Source organism: Vidua macroura, chromosome 6 (assembly GCF_024509145.1).
Source record: "Vidua macroura isolate BioBank_ID:100142 chromosome 6, ASM2450914v1, whole genome shotgun sequence".
Taxonomy (NCBI): domain Eukaryota; kingdom Metazoa; phylum Chordata; class Aves; order Passeriformes; family Viduidae; genus Vidua; species Vidua macroura.
The window spans coordinates 31219957-31241660 of NC_071576.1; the positions used below are offsets into that span (position 1 = coordinate 31219957).

General features: G+C 40.1%; 1 protein-coding gene and 1 long non-coding RNA gene across 4 annotated transcripts in view; one reads left to right on the plus strand and one right to left on the minus strand.

Annotated features, from left to right (window-relative positions):
* Window positions 1-9597: 9597 nt before the first annotated feature.
* LOC128808783 (uncharacterized) lies at window positions 9598-14942 on the minus strand. The gene is made up of 3 exons (XR_008437531.1): window positions 14627-14942; window positions 11718-11822; window positions 9598-10915 (listed from the first exon to the last, which is right to left on the minus strand). It is a non-coding gene; the product is annotated as an uncharacterized LOC128808783 (long non-coding RNA).
* A 406-nt stretch (window positions 14943-15348) lies between these two features.
* The window catches only part of LOC128808781 (neuroendocrine protein 7B2-like), a 41526-nt gene continuing 35170 nt past the window's right edge, over window positions 15349-21704 (plus strand). For 2 of the 3 annotated variants that reach the window (XM_053980318.1, XM_053980310.1), the window contains exons 1-7: window positions 15349-15477; window positions 17831-17901; window positions 18225-18321; window positions 18856-19106; window positions 19576-19736; window positions 19842-19988; window positions 21012-21086. In XM_053980318.1, coding sequence (XP_053836293.1) covers window positions 15349-15477; window positions 17831-17901; window positions 18225-18321; window positions 18856-19106; window positions 19576-19736; window positions 19842-19988; window positions 21012-21086 — 931 coding nt within the window. The remainder of the gene's footprint in view (window positions 15478-17830; window positions 17902-18224; window positions 18322-18855; window positions 19107-19575; window positions 19737-19841; window positions 19989-21011; window positions 21087-21704) is intronic. The other variant, XM_053980311.1, reaches the window with a different exon arrangement.

Genomic DNA, 21704 nt, shown 5'->3' on the forward strand with positions numbered 1-21704 from the left:
TCTGAACAAAGGAAAGAACCTAATTTGTTTTTAAAACATTTGCATGTTTTTTGTCCAGGTGACATATGACTGGTGAGATGAAAGACTGCTTTGTTCTTCACAAAAGTTGTCCAAGTCACTGAATAGAATGAATATCATGTCCTTTTGATAGATCATGTCTTCATCTCACCTTCACCTTGATGAGAAAACATGGAACAAATTTGGACAAACGGCATGGGAACCAGAAGCCGCGACTGCGTTGGCCATGCCACATTGAGCAAGCCCAGCAAAATCTTGTTTGACTTGGAAGCAAACACTAGAAATCAGAGAAAGGTATCTCATAGAAATAAGAGAGAAAGATATATCAGTACCAGTGGCCACAAGACCAGAATGCTAACAGCTAGGAATGAGTTGAACTCCTCCCTGCTTTTTGTTGGTTGCTTTTTTCCTCTCTGAAAACAGGTTTAGGTTGTTTTTTTTGGGGGGAGGGGGGCGGGACCAACTGTGTGAATTATGAACATTTTTCATTTATGTTTCAAGAGAAATTTCTGTCTATATTGTCTTATGCCAAGTTTATGGTACATCTCCCTGGAACAGTATGCCAGTGCTATGTTTTCAGAGCCTGGCTAATTGAAAACTTCCCAAGCTCTTGAACAGGAGTGACACACACAGAGCAGAAGAATCCCTTGGCTAGAACAGGGTTGACACGCTGTGTTGACACAAATTGATTCACTTCCAACTCAAAAAACAGGTAAATTCTTCATCTTAGTTAAGAGTTTGCAGAACAAGAACTCTCATATTGTAAACTTCTCAGATATTGCCTGAAATGATTACATTTCTGAGAGTGGGCTCTCATACTTTGACAACACTGGGTGGCATTATACAATATGGGACATTATAAAGTAATAGAATATGTACACAGATTTTTACAAGTTTATCATCTGCTGCCCTTCCAACCCTCAGGCTGTTAAAATACTGTGAGGAACTCACAATTAGCTCAGGTACACATACTTGTGCAGCAGTTTGAGCACACAGACAGACCTGATGACTTTATGCTTCCCCTCAAAGGAAGTGTTCATGTCTTTGTATATAATTAGCTCCACTATGAATTAGACCTTAGAAGAGAAAGACTTGGTTCTCTTGTTAGACTTGTGGTTCACGGGGGGAGGTGTGTGGGGGGGATGGGGTTGGTAGTGAGGTAGAAGAGAGGATTTTGCACTTAGTCATAAACTGGGAGCAACTAAAACCATTAGTATAAACTGGCCCTGTGTGGGATTCTGGGATTCCATTACCAGCACAGAAGGAGATACAAAGAAAGTGGTTTCAGAGAAATGTCACAGGGTGGAAATTTCATTCCTTTCCAAGCTCTGAACCTAGGAGTTTTTTCCATTAGGGAACAAGAAAGAAGAATAGCAAATTTCCATGCAGAGAAACACCCCCCATGCATCGAATAACACAGTTAGACAGAGATGTGAACTACATTCCTGATGATGAGTGATATTTATTTTCCTGACAGTTATGTGATATTTTATAATGTCTGTCAAGAACTTTGGCATTAAATTCTACTGAAGAGGCACATAGGCAAGTTCAGTACAAACACCTGTATTTGAGGAAATTAATTATTTTTTTAGGAAATCAATTGAGTTATTATCTTGATAATCTGGAAAACAAGCTTAGAACTAAAATCACTTCCCTGTCTTTTATTTTTATCTCAGTGGTTTTACCTCATGTACTTTTGATGCTTGTTTCTCCTCTTGTTGTATAAAGTACAGCATAACTGGAAGGACCCACTTGACTAAAGTGTATCTGACAAGTCTTGATATATCTGATTTTTCAGCAAGTAATACACAGCAAAACAAAAAAAACCTTCACAGTCTTACATTTTCAGTGGTAGTTAGCTAAAAATAGAGACAAGTAGCTATTCAAGTTGCAAGCTGGTTTTAATAGGATGCTATTAAGCCAGAAGGATTTTAATGGGGTTGCTGATAATTTACAATTTAATTAGGCTCATAATCAATAAAAATAAGGAAATAGAGCGAGTCATTATAATAATGGAAGAGAAATGTTTTCATATCCACAGACAGGAGTTTTGAAAATCTTTAAATTAGTGAAATCAAAGCATTTAAAACTTTAATCTACAACTGGATTTTGTTTTTAAAAGTAGCAGTCACTGTGGTTATTGCAACTTTGCCCACACTTGATTGGAAAATCCAGGTCTCTGGGGTGCTTGTTAGTGGCTACATGAGTTATTCTTAGTTCTGACTATTGCTGTGCCTCAGGTCCCACATGTTTTGAAATTATCAGTCAAAATGGCATTTAAATTCAAACAGCTCCTAAAACATTATGGGACTTCTTTTAAATATTAAATACTATTCCCACCAACTTTATGGAATCCATTTAACTTAAGGGCACAGGTCTCAGTAGCAGAAGTTAAACTGGAACAGTCTGACTGTGCTGACACATGAGCCTGCAAGCAGTGTGTCCTTGTGGCCAAGAGGGCCAATGGGATCCTGAGCTGCATTAGGAAGGGCATGGCCAGCAGGTCAAGGGAGGGGATCCTGCCCCTCTGCTCAGCCCTGGTGAGCCTCACCTGGAGTGCTGTGTCCAGTTCTGGGCTCCTCAGGACAAGAGAGACAGGGAGCTCCTGGAGCAGAAGCCATGTGCCCCCAGCATGGGTCTGTATTTCAGAGGTGCAGGAAGCGCAGGTGGGTGGAAAGCCAGGACCAGCAAGCCATGGTGATAACTCTGCTTGGCTTCCCGTGCTCAAACCCTTCACCCACAGACAGGTTTCAAGCACATCTTGAGGAGGAGAGGGAGGCAGCTTGGCAACATGACTGCCTTACAACCCTGGCATGGTGCAAAATTCCTGGGGATTGGATTTGGAGTCCTTTTGTGTGGAGAGTTAAAAGGTCTGGGTTTAAGGAGATTCTATCATATGTCACACAGGCCTAGAAGCACTGAACACAGTATTGCTTACATACTTTTAGAAACTAACATAACAAAGTTGTTTTCTGAGCAGGTACTTTTAAGGTTTTAAAGTCTAAAATATTTTCATTAATTAATTTTAATGATGGGAAGATCTGAGCTTAAATTAGACATTAAATACACTGAAAATATATCGTGGAAAAATGAGTAGAAAACTAGGAGTCACCATCAATGGAAAATGAAAAAAAAAAATCAATTAATTTATTTTTGTTTAAGAAAAACCCAAACCACACAAAACCAATCTGTTAAGGACCACAAGTTACCTGTTGCTTTCTTCATGTTGCTCTTTTCATAGTCAGTCATGTAACAGACATTAGCCTGGCATCATGGGTTTGAATCTCAGTAACAGACTTGAAGAGAGTGGGAAGGATTTTATTTTTTTCAAAAAAACAGCAGGTGGAAAGTGACTTGGTAAAGATGACAGCTGACTAAAAAAAACACCAAAAAAAGCAGCTGCCTACTCTTTACCCAAATGCCTACTCTTTGGAGCAGGTGAAACTGAACAGTTTGACAGTAAAGGGAGCTTGTTTTCCTTCATGCTCTATCGTCTCACCCAGCAGTATTAGCAGCACACATCAGCCAGCCTGTCTTCAACAAAGAACATGCTAAACATTTATAAGTTGTTCAGCCGGCGTCAGATACGCTGCACTGCACTGACTGCTGAAAGCCGAGGACCTCTCCAGACGTGCCTTTTGTTTTACAATTAGCTTATGGTTTCTAAAGCAGGAAGTCAGCTTCAGGGGTGGTAGTTTTTCTGCAGCTAAGATAATCAACATAGGAATTGTCTGATCTTCATAGGTTTTTCAGCAGATATTTTTGCGCAGTCGATGGATAGAGTTAAGTATGTCTGAAACTACATGAAAATATATAGCTATAAATCAATGAATGTAGAAACTACTAATGATAATTTCTTCACACTCCAACATTGTTTTTTTCAATCTGTATGCTTTAATTTTGTCTTGAATATTTGTATATTTATGAATTATTGAAACCAAACAGAAGAAATAGTATGCTTATGCAGTAACTTTGCTTTCTTTTGTCCTGGTTTCAGCTGGAGCAGAGCTCATTTTCTCCTCAGTAGCCGATGCAGTGCTGTGTTTTGGACTCAGTAGGAGAATAATGTGAATAAAACACTGATATTTTGGCTGTTGCTAAGTCGTACTTACCCTAAGTCAAGGACTTCCCACTCTGTTCTGCACTGATGTGGCCTCACCTTGAGTCCCATCTGCAGATTTGGTCACTGCAATATAAGAAAGACATTAAGCTATTAGAGAGAATCCAGGAGAGGTCAACAAAGATGGTGCAGGGCCTTAAAGGACAGCCATATGGCTCAGGTCACTTGGCTTGCTCAGCCTGGAGAGGATCCCTGAGAGGGGACCTCACTGCAGTCTGCAACTTCCTCATGAGAGGAAGAGGAGGGGCAGGCACTGATCTCTTCTCTTTGGTGACAGTGACAGGACCCGAGGGAATGGCCTGAAGTTGTGTCAGGGGAAGTTTACGTTGGATATTAGGGAAACCTTTCCCCAGAGGGTGGTTGGTCACTGAAATGGGCTTCCCAGGGAAGTGGTCACAGCACTGAGCCTGACAGAGTTCAAGAAACTTTTGAAGAATGCTCTCAGGCACATGGAGTGACTCTTGGGGATGGTGCTGTGCAGGGACAGCAGCTGGACTTGATGATCCCTGTGGGTCCCTTCCAACTCAGCATATTTTGTGATTCTGGACTTTTCGGTGTTTCATCCTCTGCCAGTGAGAAGACACACGAAAGCTGGGAGGGAGCATAGCTGGGACAGCTGCCCAAAGAGATATTCCATAACGTAAAAAGCTATGCCCAATATATAAACTGGAGGGAATTACCTGGAAGGGGGTCAGTCATGGTTCAGGAATGGGCTGGGCATTGGTCAACACATGGTGAGAGATTGTATTGTCAGCACTTGCCTTTCTTGTGTTTTATCTCCCTCTCTCCTTTTAATTTACTATTATTATTATTATTCCTTTGTTTCCATTAATAAACTGCTCTTATGTCAATCCCTGAGTTCTATTCTCTTTTCTTTCCTGATTCTCCTCCCCATGCCATCCGTGGGGGGAAGGGGAAGTGAGCGAGTGGCTGTGTGGTGCTTTGTTGCTGACTGAGGCTAAACCATGAACACAAACAGGGGAAGTTTTGCTTCACTGAGGATTACACAATGTAGGTTATTTAAATAAGTATCTGACTGGTAAAAAAAAAAAATCCTACAGCAGTCCTACAGCTGTGACACTGGAGCTGGTGAATGCCAGTCTTCCATTCCTGACAAAATTTTTTCCAAGAGCATTTGTAATTCATAGCCTGTTTCTGTTGGAAATGTCTCACTCTCCTTTTCTCTACCTCCTTCTGCCGAAAACAAATACCACAATACAAAAAGTGCTGTATATCATTATTTTGTTTTATTCCTTTTTTATTATTTCTTATTTATTTTTGAAGGAAATATGGATTATAACCTTTTACTTGATAGAATACAGGACTCACAAGATACTGAGGCAACTTAAGAGTAAATTAAAATTGGATGTAACGTGGGAAGCTAGGATGACACGTAGTGTTTTCACCTTGACAGCCTTTCACTGGAGGTGGCACAGTAAAAGATCTTGACACATCTTGACATCAGCATGAATGCCTTCAAGTGGAAGGCAGGTAATTGTTTTCAATGCAGTAAGAATCTAAACTGATCAGTAGTCATGAGACAAAAAAAAAAAAAAAAAAGAAGAGTTTCTGTATTTCCTAGATGAGTGCTGATCTTATGTATATTTTTAGAGGGAAAGTAGCTAAAAATAAAAAAATATTAAAATAACACGCATAAAAATAGCTATATATATAATTAGAACTGCTTTTCCTAGTAGAGTAAAGAGTGGAAAAAGTCCAGTCTGACAATTTGAAATTTTGAAATATTTGGAAATGTCATTATAAACACGGTGCAAAATTCCAGAGATCACAAAGAATGGAAGAAATTTAAGTATATACCAGTAGGTTCTATTTGCATGTTTCATTAGCTGTCTCATTAAGCTTTTCTGGTCTTTTTTCTTCTGAGTTTTTGCCTTCTCATTCTTAATGTACTTAGCCTTTTTCAGTTTTCTGAAATAACTGAAAGTAATAGATGAGCAGACAAGTCTAATATTTTAAAAGAAACAGTTTTCATACATGAAATTTCAAGTTTATTTTGTGGGGATTGCTGACTATGTTGCATTAAAACTTTTGGTTATCATTTACCTAAGGTGAAGAGACAGATAACACAGTTAAAACAAACATAATGTAATATTTAGGTAATAAAGCCAGAAGAACATATAATGAGACATAATAAAGAAAAGATTAACTACTGAACAGCACTTAGCTGGGAAGTGCAGTTTCCAAAGCCTGCAGGCTCACACACTGAAGCTACATACACGTGTCAGGACGGGAGGCTGCAGAGCCATGGGCCCGTGGTGCTGCCCCTGAGCGACAGAATCTGTGCCCCGAGCCTGGGACACAAGTGACCACACCAGACAAACCTGCACTGCAGAGATCCAGTTCACACAGTCCCACACAGAAAGCTGGCCTGAGCTTCTCTGCACTCAAAACATGCCGAGCCTGTAAAACAGATAAAGATCCACCCACAAATAATAGAAAGGTATCTATATGTGTAAGAGTTTTCAGAATTGTGACTCTGTAAGTAACGTGATTGTTTCAAAACTACATTTACACACACCCCTTATGACAGTGAGATATCAATGCTTTTTTTTAAAGTTACTGTAATGAAAATAGGAGTAATAAATGTGACCGTGCTACTGCCAGCTACACTAGTATTGCATGTTTGTGTGTGGTTTTCTCTAAAAGTTTGTCAGTAGACAAATAATTCAGATCCAAAAATGGGTGGTAAAGAAGTTATATTGTGGTCTCTTAAACAGTTGCCATTGTCTAAATTGACATCGGGTTTTACTCCATATCTACTAACCAACCCCTACCCCTAAAAATGTACGTGGTGCATTGGCTGAATAGTTTGTGCGAGCTTATTTGAAGATATGCTCTCTTTGCTGACTTGGTCGCCAGTATGAGCTGGACTCCATAGCCATTGGAGGTCTTTGTACTTTATATTATAAAGGTAACAGGATCAGGCCTTATATGAGTAAGGTTTGTCTGAGTCACACAGTACCACTTCTTCTACTCAGTTAGAATCACTGATGCTTTAGGAAAAAAGAGGTATGTGGTTAATGGGACTGAATTCCAAGAGATCTGGACTCTATATTTAGCTTAGCAATTGATCTTCCTAGACAAGCCGTATCATTGACCTGTGCCTCTTCTACCTAATAATACCCCCACTGTCTTGGATTCCAAGCTTTTCCTAATAGATCCTATTTCTTATTGGATTTACTTAGCAGCTATCATAGGGAGACTAAAATGCTAAGTCCAGCAGGCACATTTGTAATATAAATGTGTTAAAAGAAAGGGAAGGGGGGAAAAAAGAAGTAACAAAAATAACAGTGAAAATTCTTTTTCCTATGCAATTATCTTTTCTACTGTAGGAAAGAAAATTAAGTGAATTTATACAAAGAAATTTGATGAAGATAACTCCAAAGATGGGCACTGGGGCATCATAACAACCCCACAATGAAAAATTGTGTAACTCATGAGTGTAGGATGAGTAGGGGCAAAACTAAGAAAGGAAACCATGTGTATGCTCTTCAAGGTAAATTAGCTTAAAACCACACACCAGGTTGCTGTTCCTAGGCCAAGGAACACACTTAGACATGCACAGAAGAGCCCTCCAGTGACACGTACCTCACTGTACAGTCTGTGAAACTTAACAATTTTATGTAGAGATTGTATTTCTTCAAATACTCTCCCTGTTGGAATATTTAAACAGCTTATTTCTGCCTCACTACACACATGAAAATCCCATTGCATAAGAGAAATAGAGAAAAGAGTTAAAGGAAGGGAATCTGTGGCTTCTGTTCTCTGCTGTTTTCCAGTAAAGTTCTCTTCTGAATTGGCAGAAGAAATTTAGTTACTGCTTGTTTTTGCCTAACTCAGCTCTACCCCTAGAGAAAGCAGCACAACCCTCAAGCCTGCACTGATTCCTAAAACTACACACATTCCATTGCAAAATGATCTGTTGCATCCTGCGTTTGGGTTCAGATTAGGGGTTCTGATCTGTGTTAGTTAGCTGATTCTGTGTACCCCCTGTGCACCCCCTGCGTTCCCCCCACCACGGTGGCCCACTCCAGGTCACTTACCATTGGAGCTCACCATGCCAGTCCTGTAACCACCACCCTGTCCACTCCGGAGAGTTCGGTGTCTGTTACTCTGTTCCCGCAACCCCGTTCGCCCCGGAGCCCTGTGTCCGCCCCTGTCGCGTCCCCGTTGGGCGCCGTGGTCCACGTCACTCCTCTGTAGCCTGTCCCCAGTGGGCGAGGGGGGCTTCCACCTCCCTCGGCCCACCCCCTATAAAACCCCGTGTGTTCCTTTGTTCGGGGCCATTTTGTCCACACGGCGCTGGGGAGCGAGTCGCGGCTCTCCACCGCAGCTCCCCGTGGCAAATAAAAGCTCTCCAGCCAACCACGTGAACGGAGTGGACAATTCCTTCCCTCTTTGTCTTGCCCCTCGTGCAGGCAATAGAACGCGGCCAGCCCACACCGGTGCGCTGAACAAAGCAGCGCCCGGAGCAAGCGGCAGCCCCGGGTCCTGCCAAGAAGCAGCGCCCTTGCTGGGCACTCTGGAGCTGCCCGGGACCGGGAAAAACAACGCAAAGCTGCAATAATCTAGTGATCATTCTACCTAGCAGTGCATTACATGTGTAATTTGTTAAAATTCTAAGGCTATTGTGACAGTACTTTGATACTACTGATGTGTAGTGATGAACAATTCTCTTGTAACATTTAAATCCTTTAGCACTCTTCAAACATTCAGAAAACCACAGGACATTAATTGTGTAGGCATTGCTTTAAGCTTAAAAACCTTTTTATGCAAGAAATTAAGTCTTCATCGAGAAAATAACTGTTGAAATCTTAATACCTCTCAGTGACAGCCACATTTGAAGAGCAATTTTATAGCATAATGATCCTTGTTGCATAATTTGGACAGACTTTTGTTCTCATTTTAATTTCCCATACACTGCTTGCTTTACCATCTTTCCTTCCCACACCGATTAAAAGGGAGAGATCAAAAGTCAGAAGAGAAAAAACATCAAGTTTGGGCCTGGAGTTAAACTTCTAAAGGCTTCAGCACAGTTCCTACTTCAGACATGCTATGGCGTATCTGACTAAAGAGTTGGGTGCTTTATAGAAGACTTGGGCAGCTGCATTCCACCTGAGATCCCACTGCAGACACAAGTCCAACAGAGCAACTTTAAACCCCCACTCACCTTCTACCCAGGACTAGAACTAGAATATCTAAACTTCCTGTTCTTTGATTTTTATGTTCATGAGGCATCTAAAATGTGAACCTAGCCAAATGATTTGCCAGAAGAAGAGACATTTTTCTTTCTATTTTACCTCATATTGAAGGTTGTCTGAAACTAGAAAAGAAACAAGACTAGAAATTAGTTCCTTATTCTAAACCTTGCTCCAGTAAAGATCTGATAAGTTACTTTCTTCTGAAAATAAGTCTATAGGACTGGGTAGACTATAAAATGGAGTTTCAGATTCTTGCTTTATTATCAGCTGGAGGAGACATTTAAATCAATCTTTCATACAATTTCATAACAGTTACAGACTTTTCCAAGGAATGCAATATTAACTTTTTTGTGCCAAAAAGAATCAATCACACATAATTCTCCCATTAGAAATAATGTCTAACAATCACTTTTTACCCTTAAAATACAAATTGCTGGATTGTGATATACAACATGGTCACATTAGAGAATTTAAGTGATTTCTTTAAACTCTATGACAATCTGTGAAAATTTATGTGTTGCCATAAATAAGTAAATATATAAAAAGGCATCATATCCTTCTGGAAAACTTGTGACAAGTTTGTGACACAAGACATGTTTAGTGTCTTATCTAACTTTTCTCTTGGGGTCTGCCCAAATCAGTGCCTTTGTACTTGCAACAAACAGGACTTCAGCAGGTGAACCAAGCCCTATATATAGTTTTTGAAGCACTTTTGATCTCAAGTATTCTATAAATGTGGAGCAATATAAGAATAATTTTAATTTCCTTTCCACATGCAGAATTATACCAGTCTGAAGCTTTTATCTCCTCCCAAGGAAATTTTATTAACCTTTAAACTCTAAAATCATAGGTCTTCAGAATGAATGTCTTCTCTCAGTAATGCATCCTCAGCATGTTTACCTCAATGGATCAAAACCACATCTCTTCAGACAAGAAGCCTCTACTGGGTTTGCATGGCAAGGTTTTGGCACCAGGGGGCTACAAGGAAGGTTTCTGTGAGAAGCTGCTAGAAACTTCGCCCATGTCTGACAGAACCAATGCCAATCAGCTCCAAGATGGAACTGCCTCCAGCTGAGTTCATCAGGACAGCTGTAATGCCTCTGGGATAACATATTTAAGATGGGTGAAAAAACTGCTGCAGAGCAGTAGCTGGAGACAGGACTAAGAATACATAAAGGAAACAGCTCCACAGACACCATGGTCAGTGAAGAAGCAGGGAAGGCAGTGCTTCAGGCACTGGGAAATCTCCCAGTAGCCCATGTGAAGACCACATTGAGGCAAACAGTCCATCTGTTGCTGCTGTCCATGGTGCAACAGATGTCCACCTCCAGCTGATGAAGGACTCCATGCCAGAGCTGGTGGATGGCCAGAGGAGGTAGAAGTCCACACTGCAGCAGGGTCCTGGCAGGATCTGTGGCCCCATGGAAGGAGAAGCCCTAGCCAGAGCAGGTTTGCTGGCAGGACTTGCAATCCTGAGATGAAAGGTATGCTGTATACTGCTGTACTTTGAGAGCTGTTCCAAAATCTCATTGGAAAAACTTATTTGACCATAGCACTAACGAATGTAAAAAAACAAATTCAATTAATACTTTTCACAAAACCAAAACGTTTTAGAATATTTCAAACATAATACTGATGATTTGTAGCATGTAAATATTCAAACCTGAATAACTTAGCTTTCATAATCTGTTCCCAAGAAATATGTATATGGAACAAGTTCAGATGTAGAATTAACAATTTGTACAATTAAAACTAAAGTTTTAAGATTGTTGTATCTGGTTTCCTGCTGTAGTCTCTTAAAAAAACATGAAATAATAGGAGGGTAAATTCATAACCCAAATAAAACATGGGTTAAATAGAAGTATTGTATCCTCAAACCATGGTTCAGAGGAAATTCTCTCTAACCTTATTTTCTCACTTCAAATATACTTTAAATACTTTCCCTTACAATATTCTTCATTTGGAAATAGTTTTCATCAAGTTAGTCACAGAAGTAAGTGATATATTTAACCTTAAATATTGATGGTATTCAGGTGTCCAGATTGTTTTACTTCTGACATAATTCAGAATTGTTGCAAGTAGGGACATCATTGCATAAGATGAAGTCATCTTTCAGCACTTTCAGTCTTGGGCAAAATTTTTTACTGAAAACAAGATAAAGCAGCAGGGCAAGTGGGAGATGGAAAATGAACATAACTAACGTAAGCGCGGGCTGAGCAACATGAAAAGATGACAAGCGGGAACTGGAGTAAGTAATTCCTCATTAAGAGAGAAAGCCAGGAAGAGACAGGAACGAGTAAGGATGTTCAGAATGAACTGTACTAGCAGTGAGACTCTGAGGACATAAATGATTGAACCTCCTTTGTGCAGCTACTTCTCCTGAATGGTACGGCTTGGCTTTCTCCTCACATGGTCTTTATTTTTCATAATCTGCCCTTATAGTCCTTCTTCCCTCAGCTTGTCTGGAAGAAGGAAGACAAAAGAAGTCATTGTACTGCTAGAATGTGGGATACTTACACTTCCTTCCACAGAGTTCTGAGTTTGTTCAGGGAGGGGGTACTCTGGAGTAAGGTCCATTTTTCATACTCCTCATGTTACCCTGCTCTTGGGAGAAGCTTGGTTTTGCTTCCTCTGGCTGTTTTTCAGGTTGATTTGACCACTAACTGTTCTAAGTGGTGACTGAAATGAGAATGTTAGTATGCATTTAACTTCTCTTTCAAAGCTGTCATTTCTGTAGTAACTTCCAAAATTCACAAAATACCACACTAAATGTAGGTGCTAACGTTTTAGGGTTTTTTTTTCCAAAATGTAACCATATACCTATATATGAATAATGAAAAAAAGTGTCTGTGTGTGAATGCAAACATTTATGTATAACAAGTAAAAAGGAATATGAGCCTGACCCACCTGATGATGAAAGAGAATGATGTAATTTACTTCACTCAAGACATGATTTCACCCATAGCTGCATAAAATTAGAACTATTTAAAATTCCAGAAGCTTGGCATGTCAATTCTGAGACAATTTGGGGCAGGGGCAGGACAAGGGGAAAATGTCTGTCCTGGTTTAGGGCAAATTTTTAGTAGGAAATTTCTGAAGTGGTCTCCTCTAGAAAGTAAATTCAAGCAGCCCCTCCTACAAGCAGTTTGGGAAACATTTCCTTGGAGAAAAGTGAAAAAGCCTATTTATTTAACAAGAAAAGTACTCACAAACACGGAAAAAAAATGAATAATATTAAACAATGGAACCTCTCCTTGTTCTGAAGAGATGGCAAATTCAGAAAGTCCTTCTTGTGGGCTGTAGTTCTGCTCACCCAGTCTGTTATCAGTCCCTCCTGTGCTGGGAATTGCCGCGTCCTGGCCCCCGTGGGCCATAGGTGGGAGCTCCTGGTGTTTTTCTGTGGTTTCAGTCCAGAGCAGGTTGGAATAGCTCCAGGAAAAAAGACACAGTTTTGGGGAAACTTTCCTTGCTGCAACTAATGAGGAAAACCAGCAAGAGCCAAAGAAAAACTCCCTGTTTCTCTCTCGCTCTCTGTGCTGCAGAAACACACACCGAGAGAGCTGAAGCTCCTATTTTTATGGTTTTAAATACGGCCATCTCAGACATCCCACCACTTCTCCTTCTCCCCCCTTCACTCTCAGATCTAGTTTAAAAGCACAGAACTCAACATCCAGCATAAGCAGAACAGACAATTGGGGATACAAGCATCATAAAGTCACCCCAGGACAATGCCAAATAGCTGTTTATTTTTCCTAACTTGATTTCAAATGGGTGTAATAGATTTGAGTTGGGATGCTACAACTGGTTGCAAAACCATAGTTCTTATTTGCAAAGTAATTTTTCATGCTCCAGTCTCTACCTGCAAATAAAACAGAAACATGCCAAAATAGTCAACTAAAGAATATTAAAATATTTGACAAATGGTGTTGACAAAATTTGGATAACACTGTCACTTTAAATATCTCCTGCAAAAGGCAAAAAAATTACCCACACCACCTCTTTTAGTAAAAATAATGTAGTACATACTATCATAACCTGTTTCTTCTTAAGTGAATGATGAACAGAAAACACTCAGTATGGAAAGTTCTGATATATTTATCCAGTCACAGCTCCCTCTTGTGTAATTCATCATTACTACAAAATACTAAATTGGAATAGAGATTGTTTAAATTAAATTTTATGGTAGCTATTTACTTGATTCCTTTACTTTTATTTTTCTCATATTTAGAGAAATTTAGTGATATTTTAGAGTTGAAATTTTGTATTTTCATGCCCTTTCAATGCCAGGACAGATAATAATGCTTACATTAAGGTTACACTAAAACAACATTTAGAGGAATATTAATTTTGTACAATGACATAATTTTGACATCCTTAATCAAAATCATGGGGGGTTACTTAAGAAAACTTGTATCTAACGTGCTTTTTATTACTGCTGCTAAGTCTTTCTTCTATATAATTTGTAAGAGGGTATACATTTCGCTGACATTTGGAAAAATTCTAGCTATTCTCATTTTATTCTCTAGCTTTTGTGTCCCTAAGTGCTCAGAGCACTGTAATGAGCTTGTTATCATTCTGTGTCTAAGCTTTGTGGTAATCTTAGTCTTTCTCTCAGTGAAGTAAGACTCGCTTTAGAACTAGTAACAGAACCTTATAAAGGAAAAGCTGGAAAGCTTAATTTTGGTACAGTGCTTTTTGCTCACTACACAGAAAGACTGCATTTGGTTAACTGTAGTGCTTTTGGCACTTGAAGAGTTACTTCAGAACGGAGTATTCAGTATTCAGAATAGAATAAAAACTCAAAAAACAAACAAACCCCAAAAAACAAAACAAAACAAAAAAGAAACCAACCAAACAAAAAAACAAACAAAAAAACAAACAAAAAAAAACAAAAAAAAAAACAAAAAAAAAAAACCAAAACAAAACAAAAAAAACAACAACAACAAAAAAAACAACCAAGGAAAAAAGGAAGCAGTTCTTCCTATAATAACAGGGTGCAAAGCCCAGAATGACTCTGCTGCAGGAGGTGTCTGAGTTCACTGTACCGAACGGGCAAGGGAACCCAAATTTAGAAAGTACAAGCCAAACTTGGTGCTAATGGTTCAAGTGTCACTTAAATCGTGGAGTGTGGCTTTGTCAGCAGAAAATGATGGAAATAATGGATCACCTCGGGCAGACCTGCACAGAACTCGGGTAGTGCAGGGGAAAGCAATCACAATGACGGAAGCAAATGGGAAGAACCTCAAGGTTTTTTCTGTGCTGGTACCTGACATTCCCTGGCTATCAGGTGGAAGAGTCCAGTTTACCCCCAGAACTGCTGTGGGCAGCTGTTTTTATTTGAAGCTTATTTTCAGAGAGACGCTTGTTTCCGAGTGACCAACCAACTGAACCATCCCCAAACTCGGCACCGCTGGACACCTGTGGAGGAAAGGGGCGGGCACGTGTGTGGGCTGAGGCAGATGGGGGGACGCAGGGATGACAGAGACGGGGGGACGCAGGGATGACAGAGATGGGGGGACGCAGGGATGACAGAGATGGGGGGACGCAGGGATGACAGAGACGGGGGGACGGAGGGATTACAGAGACGGGGGGACGCAGGGATGACAGAGATGAGGGGGCGCAGGGATGACAGAGATGGGGGACGCAGGGATGACAGAGATGGGGGACGCAGGGATGAGGGCGCTCCCACAGTTCCGCCCCTCCCGGCCCTTAGGCAGCCAGCGCGATCGCCAGCGAGCGGCGCGCGGGGGCCTTGGCTGGGTCGGCTCAGAGGCGGCGCACGGAGGCAGGCGCGGCGGACAGCCCTGCGCGGCCGTTGGGCGGCCGGGGCCTGATTTCGAACGGCGAGCGGCCCAATCAGAGGCGCGGGCGGGGCCGCGCGCTGGGTTTGAGCCGGGCGGTGAGCGGCGCCGCGATGGCGCCCGGCGGGGTCTGAGGGGCGGCGGCGCCGGGCTGGGCCGGGCGAGAGAGAGGGTGGGGGGCGCAGGGATGGCGGAGCAGAGGCGGAGGCTGGTGCGGATGGCGGTGCTGGAGGAGCTCCGGGCTTCGTACGGGATCAAGGTGAAGAGTGGGAGCTGCCTGGTGGCGGCCAAGACACCGGGAGCTGCACCGGCGGAGGTGAGCGGGGCGGGGGAGCCCAGAGGGCTCCGCTTCCCGGGCCGGGCAGAGCCAAAGCTCGCACGGGTCCGGCGGCTGGTCCTGTCGCCGGCAGCGCTGGTTCCGGCAGCAGTGCCCTTCCCGTAATGCAGCGCCTCCTGCCAGCCCCTCACATGGCATCACCTCCTGTAATGGAGAAAAGAGCTTTTTTCCCCTTTCCTTCGTCCTGCAAGTGCTCCAGGGAACCATTATATAGCCGTGTTGTGATTCAGGAAGGCAATGGCTCCGTGGCGCTGGGTGCCCCCGCCCCCGGCAGTTTGGCACTCGCGTGTTGCCGGGCGGGCCAGATGGCGGAGGAGCTGTGTTCCTCTTTTGTCCGGGCGCTTGCTGGCCACCGAAACACGCACGGTCGCCTCTGATCCGTGCCAGAGCACTTTATGCTTCACTGTGATTGATGTCACTCACCACAGAATTCAAATCTTATTAATTATATTATTTCTTGGAATATAGCTATGGTGTTGTTTCTAAAAGTTGTGTGTCTTTTACTTGATTTCTTAGATTTTTGGGTTTTTTGAAGGGCTTTATTTGCATAGTTTCTTAGTATAAGGCATGACTAAGTATTTTGGCACAGACAGCTCTTGCCTTAATTTGCCAGTGGTCCAGCAATGAAATCTCATTGCCTTAAATATCTGATTTTAATTTGACGAAGGAAAAAAACTGACATATTAAAATGGATGCCAGCACTGAGATCCATTAGAGAATATTGATCTTCTGCTAGACTCTTTAATTTGTAAAATGTGGACCATGGTCAAGTCGTAAACAAGATCTCTGTGCAACTGGTATGGCACAGAGCTGAACATCCTCAGACTGAGCTTTCTGTAAGACTGAGAATGCATCACACAATGCTGCAGTAATCCTTGGTCAGTATAAACTAAAGAAGTTGGGAAGACATGCTTGAGCTGGGTTGTTTGGAAAGGGTGAAAACAAGGGTAAAGTTAGAATTAGTTTTTTTCCCCTTGTCTGTGTCAAATATGTGGTTTTAGACTTTTCTTTCCTTTTCCATTTGAAGGGAAGATAATAAGACCTGTGAACAATATGTCTTGATAAAAGCTGACTTTGTTGCTGTCTGTAGTGCTTAAATTGTATGCAAGGAAGAAAATGTGTACTTAACTACTGAGCAAGGTAGGAAAAGCTACAGAAAAACTTTTGTTTTGCCAAAGGATGTCTTATTTCTGTTCTGAGGGAACAGACATAATTTTATTAGCTTTATTATTTATTAAGACGAAATTAAACCACAACTTCTGATACTTCAGACAAAACCTAGTGAAGTGAGCATATCGGTTAGGAATTCTAAATATTGAATTCTGAACTACTGGAATTTTCTAGTATGTAATCTTGTACATACAGAAAAAAATGTTCTGACTTGGAGTTCATTTTCTTTTTGTAGCTTTAGTAGCAACCTGGAACACAATGACAGATGTGTTGCTTCTCTTTCCTGACTCTGTTATGTTTGTTTTCTGTAGGACAGATTAGATTGGGTGCAATGGGTTAGTTACTGATTAACTGTTTTCCTAACATGGACAGCAGTTGAATTTCAGCTATAAATGACTAAGTTTGCATTCAGCTCTAAGAACAAGTTGGGTGTAATCCCAGTCCTCTTCTGGTTGGGAGACGGACTGGCTTGCATGTTTTGTAAACATGAATATAAAAAAATAAAGTAGAAGTTGTAGGATGTAGAAATTGTTGATGCTGTAGATGAACATCAGTAGTAATGACTGATGATATTTACTTATTTTCTAACATGTAACATACTCTAATGTCTTCCTATAAGGCAGTAGAGATCAGTTTTTTAAGAGCAAGTGCTAAATATGAGGTTCAGAACAGTTGTCTAGATTGTTCTGTTGAGTTTAATCCTTCCCGAAAGAGCAATCTTGAGTATCTGAAATGAAAAAAAAAATTATTTTAAAAAAAGTTACTTAAATTGTCTTGTGTTGATTTTTAAGAAAAATAGGATATAGTCAATTTGAAAAACTAACATGAGATTCCCAACAATCTGGTTCATAGACACTTTACTTATTGACGAGTCGTATAAGAAAACCAACTTCTTGTAAAATAAGAAGTGTAAAACGCACTTCAGAAAAGCTTTCAACTTTTTCACAATCGTCTAGGGTGTTACCTGAAAGTAGAATCAGTTTTGGATCTCTGGAGATGACAGTACTTTTCCAGACAATACCTCTTATCTGTCTTATCTGAAAGACTTTGTTTTTTGTCTTAACTGCTCTTATGTCTACTTGTGGAATGTGTGCTTCTTTGTAATATGTAGTTGATAATTATATCAACTTTCAAATGACATGATTTGAATTTTGTATTTCAGGGTAAAATCTTTGGAATATCTTTTCATGCGTTGCCACAGTCACTTGTGCCAGAATATGGTTATATTCCAAGGTAAATTAACAATGTATTTTTAGATTTTGTGCTTACTTTGCTCTCTTTATGGTATTGAACCCCTGTCAGAAGAAGGAATGTAATATTTGTTCCATGCCTGCTAGAGCTTCAGGCGGTTATAAGAATAGTTCCAGGTGGAAAAGGAGGGATGCATAAGTTGGACCGGGAATTCAGTGCTCTTATTCAGTTGTATTTCTTTATACTCTTGTCATTGGGAGAAATTATTCTATATACTAAGTTTTACAAGAAATGATGAAATATTTTTTGTGGAAAAAACCCAAGCTTTATTCTGAGCATCAGAACTGTTATTGTTCTTTTCTCAGCTTTCTTGTTGATACATGTGAATATTTGGAAGAACACGTTCATACTGAGGGACTCTTCAGAAAGTCTGGATCTCTTGTTCGCTTAAAAGCCTTAAAGGTATTCTCTAAAGCTGCTTTTTTTTTTCCTTAATAAGCTGCATTTTCACTTGGGCATGTTTTAATTTTTGGACTCTTTTCATTCATATTCAAGTTTTAATTCTGGAAGTAGATTGGTAACATTGCCTGCTCTAGAAATGATGGGAGATCTAGTCCAGAAGCTGACATGCTTCCCCCTTTTTTTTTCTTTTTCTTTTAAATATTTTGCCTTCCAGGTGATGCGAATAGTTTGGGACTGAGCAAACTCATTAGCAACTGTGCACACTGGATGCTATGAGGGTATTTGTTTGGCAGTGTTCTCCTGGAGAAGGGAAGATGGGGAAAACTCTAAATTAGTACACATGGTCTGACAACTTTGCCTATGTCTCATTGTATATAGTGTAGTTGAATAAAACATGACAAGGCTGAAACTAACAATGGGGAAGGTATGGCTGGCTGTTGTGACAGACAGTAGGGCTACAGCACTACTGCCTAAATTTAGAAATCTGACAATATGTTGAAGACTTTAAATTGTGTTTCTTATGAAAACTTTCAGAGCAAACTGGATCAAGGTGGAAACTGCCTCTCAGCTGCACTGCCATGTGATGTTGCAGGGCTTCTCAAACAGTTCTTTAGAGAGCTGCCAGAACCCATCCTTCCGCCTAACCTGCAGGAAGGCCTATTCAAAGCTCAGCAGCTTGGAAATCAGAAGAAAACTGCAACTGTGCTGCTGTCCTGTTTGATGGCTGACAGAACAATTGCAGCTTTGAGATACTTTTTCAACTTTCTGAGAACTGTGTCATTGAGGTCAGTGTAAAGGGTGTGTTTGTAAACAGCTCTGAATTCCCTTAACTGCTTCTCTGTCCAGGCAAGTGCTGTAACTTTCTGTGAGTGGTTTGCCATTTTAAACTTTCATAGCTGCAGATATTCACTTAATTCAGTCATAGTCTTTTATTTCATAAATCCAAGGTTTTCTTGATGAAAATTTAATAAGCTGACACTTGACTTTATTCAAACTTTGTTCATCAGAATTACCATAATTTGATACCTTGCATTCCCTAAAATTGGGGGGGATCTAGAACTTCTTGATTTCAGTAACATAGTTGTGCAATTATCTGGCTTGGAATACATAAATCTATACATCAATTTTGTTATATAAGCATTCCAGTGAATGCGTCCATTTTTATTTTTTAGCTGTATTTGTCTTATTTAGTCTTTTCTTTCTCCACTGTTTATATTCTGATACTTTGAATTAAAAAAGCTTTTTCTTGTTAAGATCCAATGAAAACAAAATGGATAGCAGTAATCTGGCAGTGATTTTTGCTCCCAACCTCTTGCACTCGAATGAAAATGAAAAGATGTCCACTAGTACAGAAAAAAAAATTCGCTTGCAAGCTGCTGTTGTGGAAACACTTATTGACCATGCAGCAGAAATCGGTAAGATGATGAACGCTTATCAACATGTCTCAATGCACCAACCTGTGTACAGCTTTTCTTTTCAACTTTTAAGAATCATTAAAAAAAGATATTTAACTATTCCAGGACAAGTACCAGAATTTATCTTGGAAAAGATTCCTTCAATGTTGGGTGTTGATGTCTTTCAATCTACTCCCTCACTGTGGGGCCAGGAAGACAGTGAAAATGAATCTCCCAATGAATGTAAGAGGAGGAAGCACCGAAGTGTTGGGGGTAGGTATGTTTTGTGAAACTTTCAAAACCAAAAACAGAATTGAGACTTCAGGTATTCTGACCCTAAGCATTTGCTTCTTCCACACGCAGAACAGATAGATGTCTTCAAAACTGGTTGGGTTTGATTTGAAAAAATGTATATAAGACTTCAGTAATCATATTACTGTATATTTACCCAGAGTATTCTAGTCTGTCTACTAAAGAATCTATTTTGGATTTGTGTAGCCAAATTGATATTCTGGCTTTTTGTTGAGTCTGCTTCAAATCCTGTTGCAGAAGGCTAAAGGGTTTGTTTATTTGCTGTTGTTGCTAATTTTGACATGGTACTTTAATATATACTTTGAGAAATCAGGTCATGAGAAACCAGGGATGCAAATGGCAAGTGTGTTTCGAATTATCGTAGCTAATTTGTGTTTTGAAGTGTAAACCTGAATTGGGTATTATTGGATACTGTGTGCTCTGGTATCATGGATCTGGGAATCTGTGAGAGGATTTTTCAGTTTTCAACAAGGTTTAGTTGGGTTTTTTTGCCAGACATGGGCAATCAAATGGAATATTCTGAGTTCTGCACTCTCTTAGAGGAAGTACTATGGAACATGTATGCTTGACTTCATTCAAATCCACTGCAAAAGAATCTTTTATGGTATGGCTATAAAAACATAGGTATTTATTTAGCTCATGTAACATGACAGTAGTTGAAATTAAGGCTATATGACTGTATGTTATGCCATGGCATGTTTTTTTTGTGTATTGTACTTCTCTGCTCTGTTTGTTGGGTTTTTTGGTTGGTTTTTTAAAATAATTTTTATTTTAAGGAAAATAGATTTTTTCAGCTGTTTTGAAAGCGATAAAAACTATGTTGGTGGGAAGATCTGGGTTATGATATTCTGTACATAAAACAACATTTAAACTGATTTGCTTTCTTTCTCCCTGAAAAAAAAGTACAAGTTAAATGTGAGTTGAAAATAGAGCAAGACAGGCTTCACATTTAAATTTGATTGCTCGGTGTGTCTTGCGTTTCAGATATTGTTAGTGGAGCATTGAATAAATTTAAATCTAACAGAACACCCTCCACTACACCTCAACAAGACAGAAGCGGTAGGTACTGGTGTATTTGTACGGAGTAAAGCCCATGCAGTATCTTCTGGATTTGTTAACTATATTCAATTTTTTTTTTTAACAAAAGAATTAGAATTTAGTTGAAGTTAATTAAATTGGTTGAAATGGAATATAGACACATATTAATTGAGGATACTGCATTTACTGTAATTCTTGGAGCAGCTGCAATCACTGCAGTAGTGGGCTGTGTGGTTTAGCTCTGTGGGGATTACCCAACCAAACTTGTGCTTTTTAGCTAATGAACCACTAAGGCTTCAGTGCAGTAGTGCAGCATTTTATTATCCTTGGAATGAATCTGCAAGGACTAAAATTCTTTCACGCTCACTGTCTCTAAAACTTTCAGCAGATGACTATACATTTACTTCCTCCTAATACCTATATTGTTTTATTGATCTGTGGGTTTGAATTTTCCTTTCTGGTACTCTAAACTTGCAAAAAACCCAACAAAATAAAAAAATTGAACCCTCAGCTATACTGATTGCTTTGCCTGTTCGAAATGCATGCACTTTAGCTAAGCTTTTGCAACCAATTTTTTTCAGAGTTAAAAAAAAAAACCCCAAAACAACCTCTCCAACAGTTAAGCTATTACTGCAAATT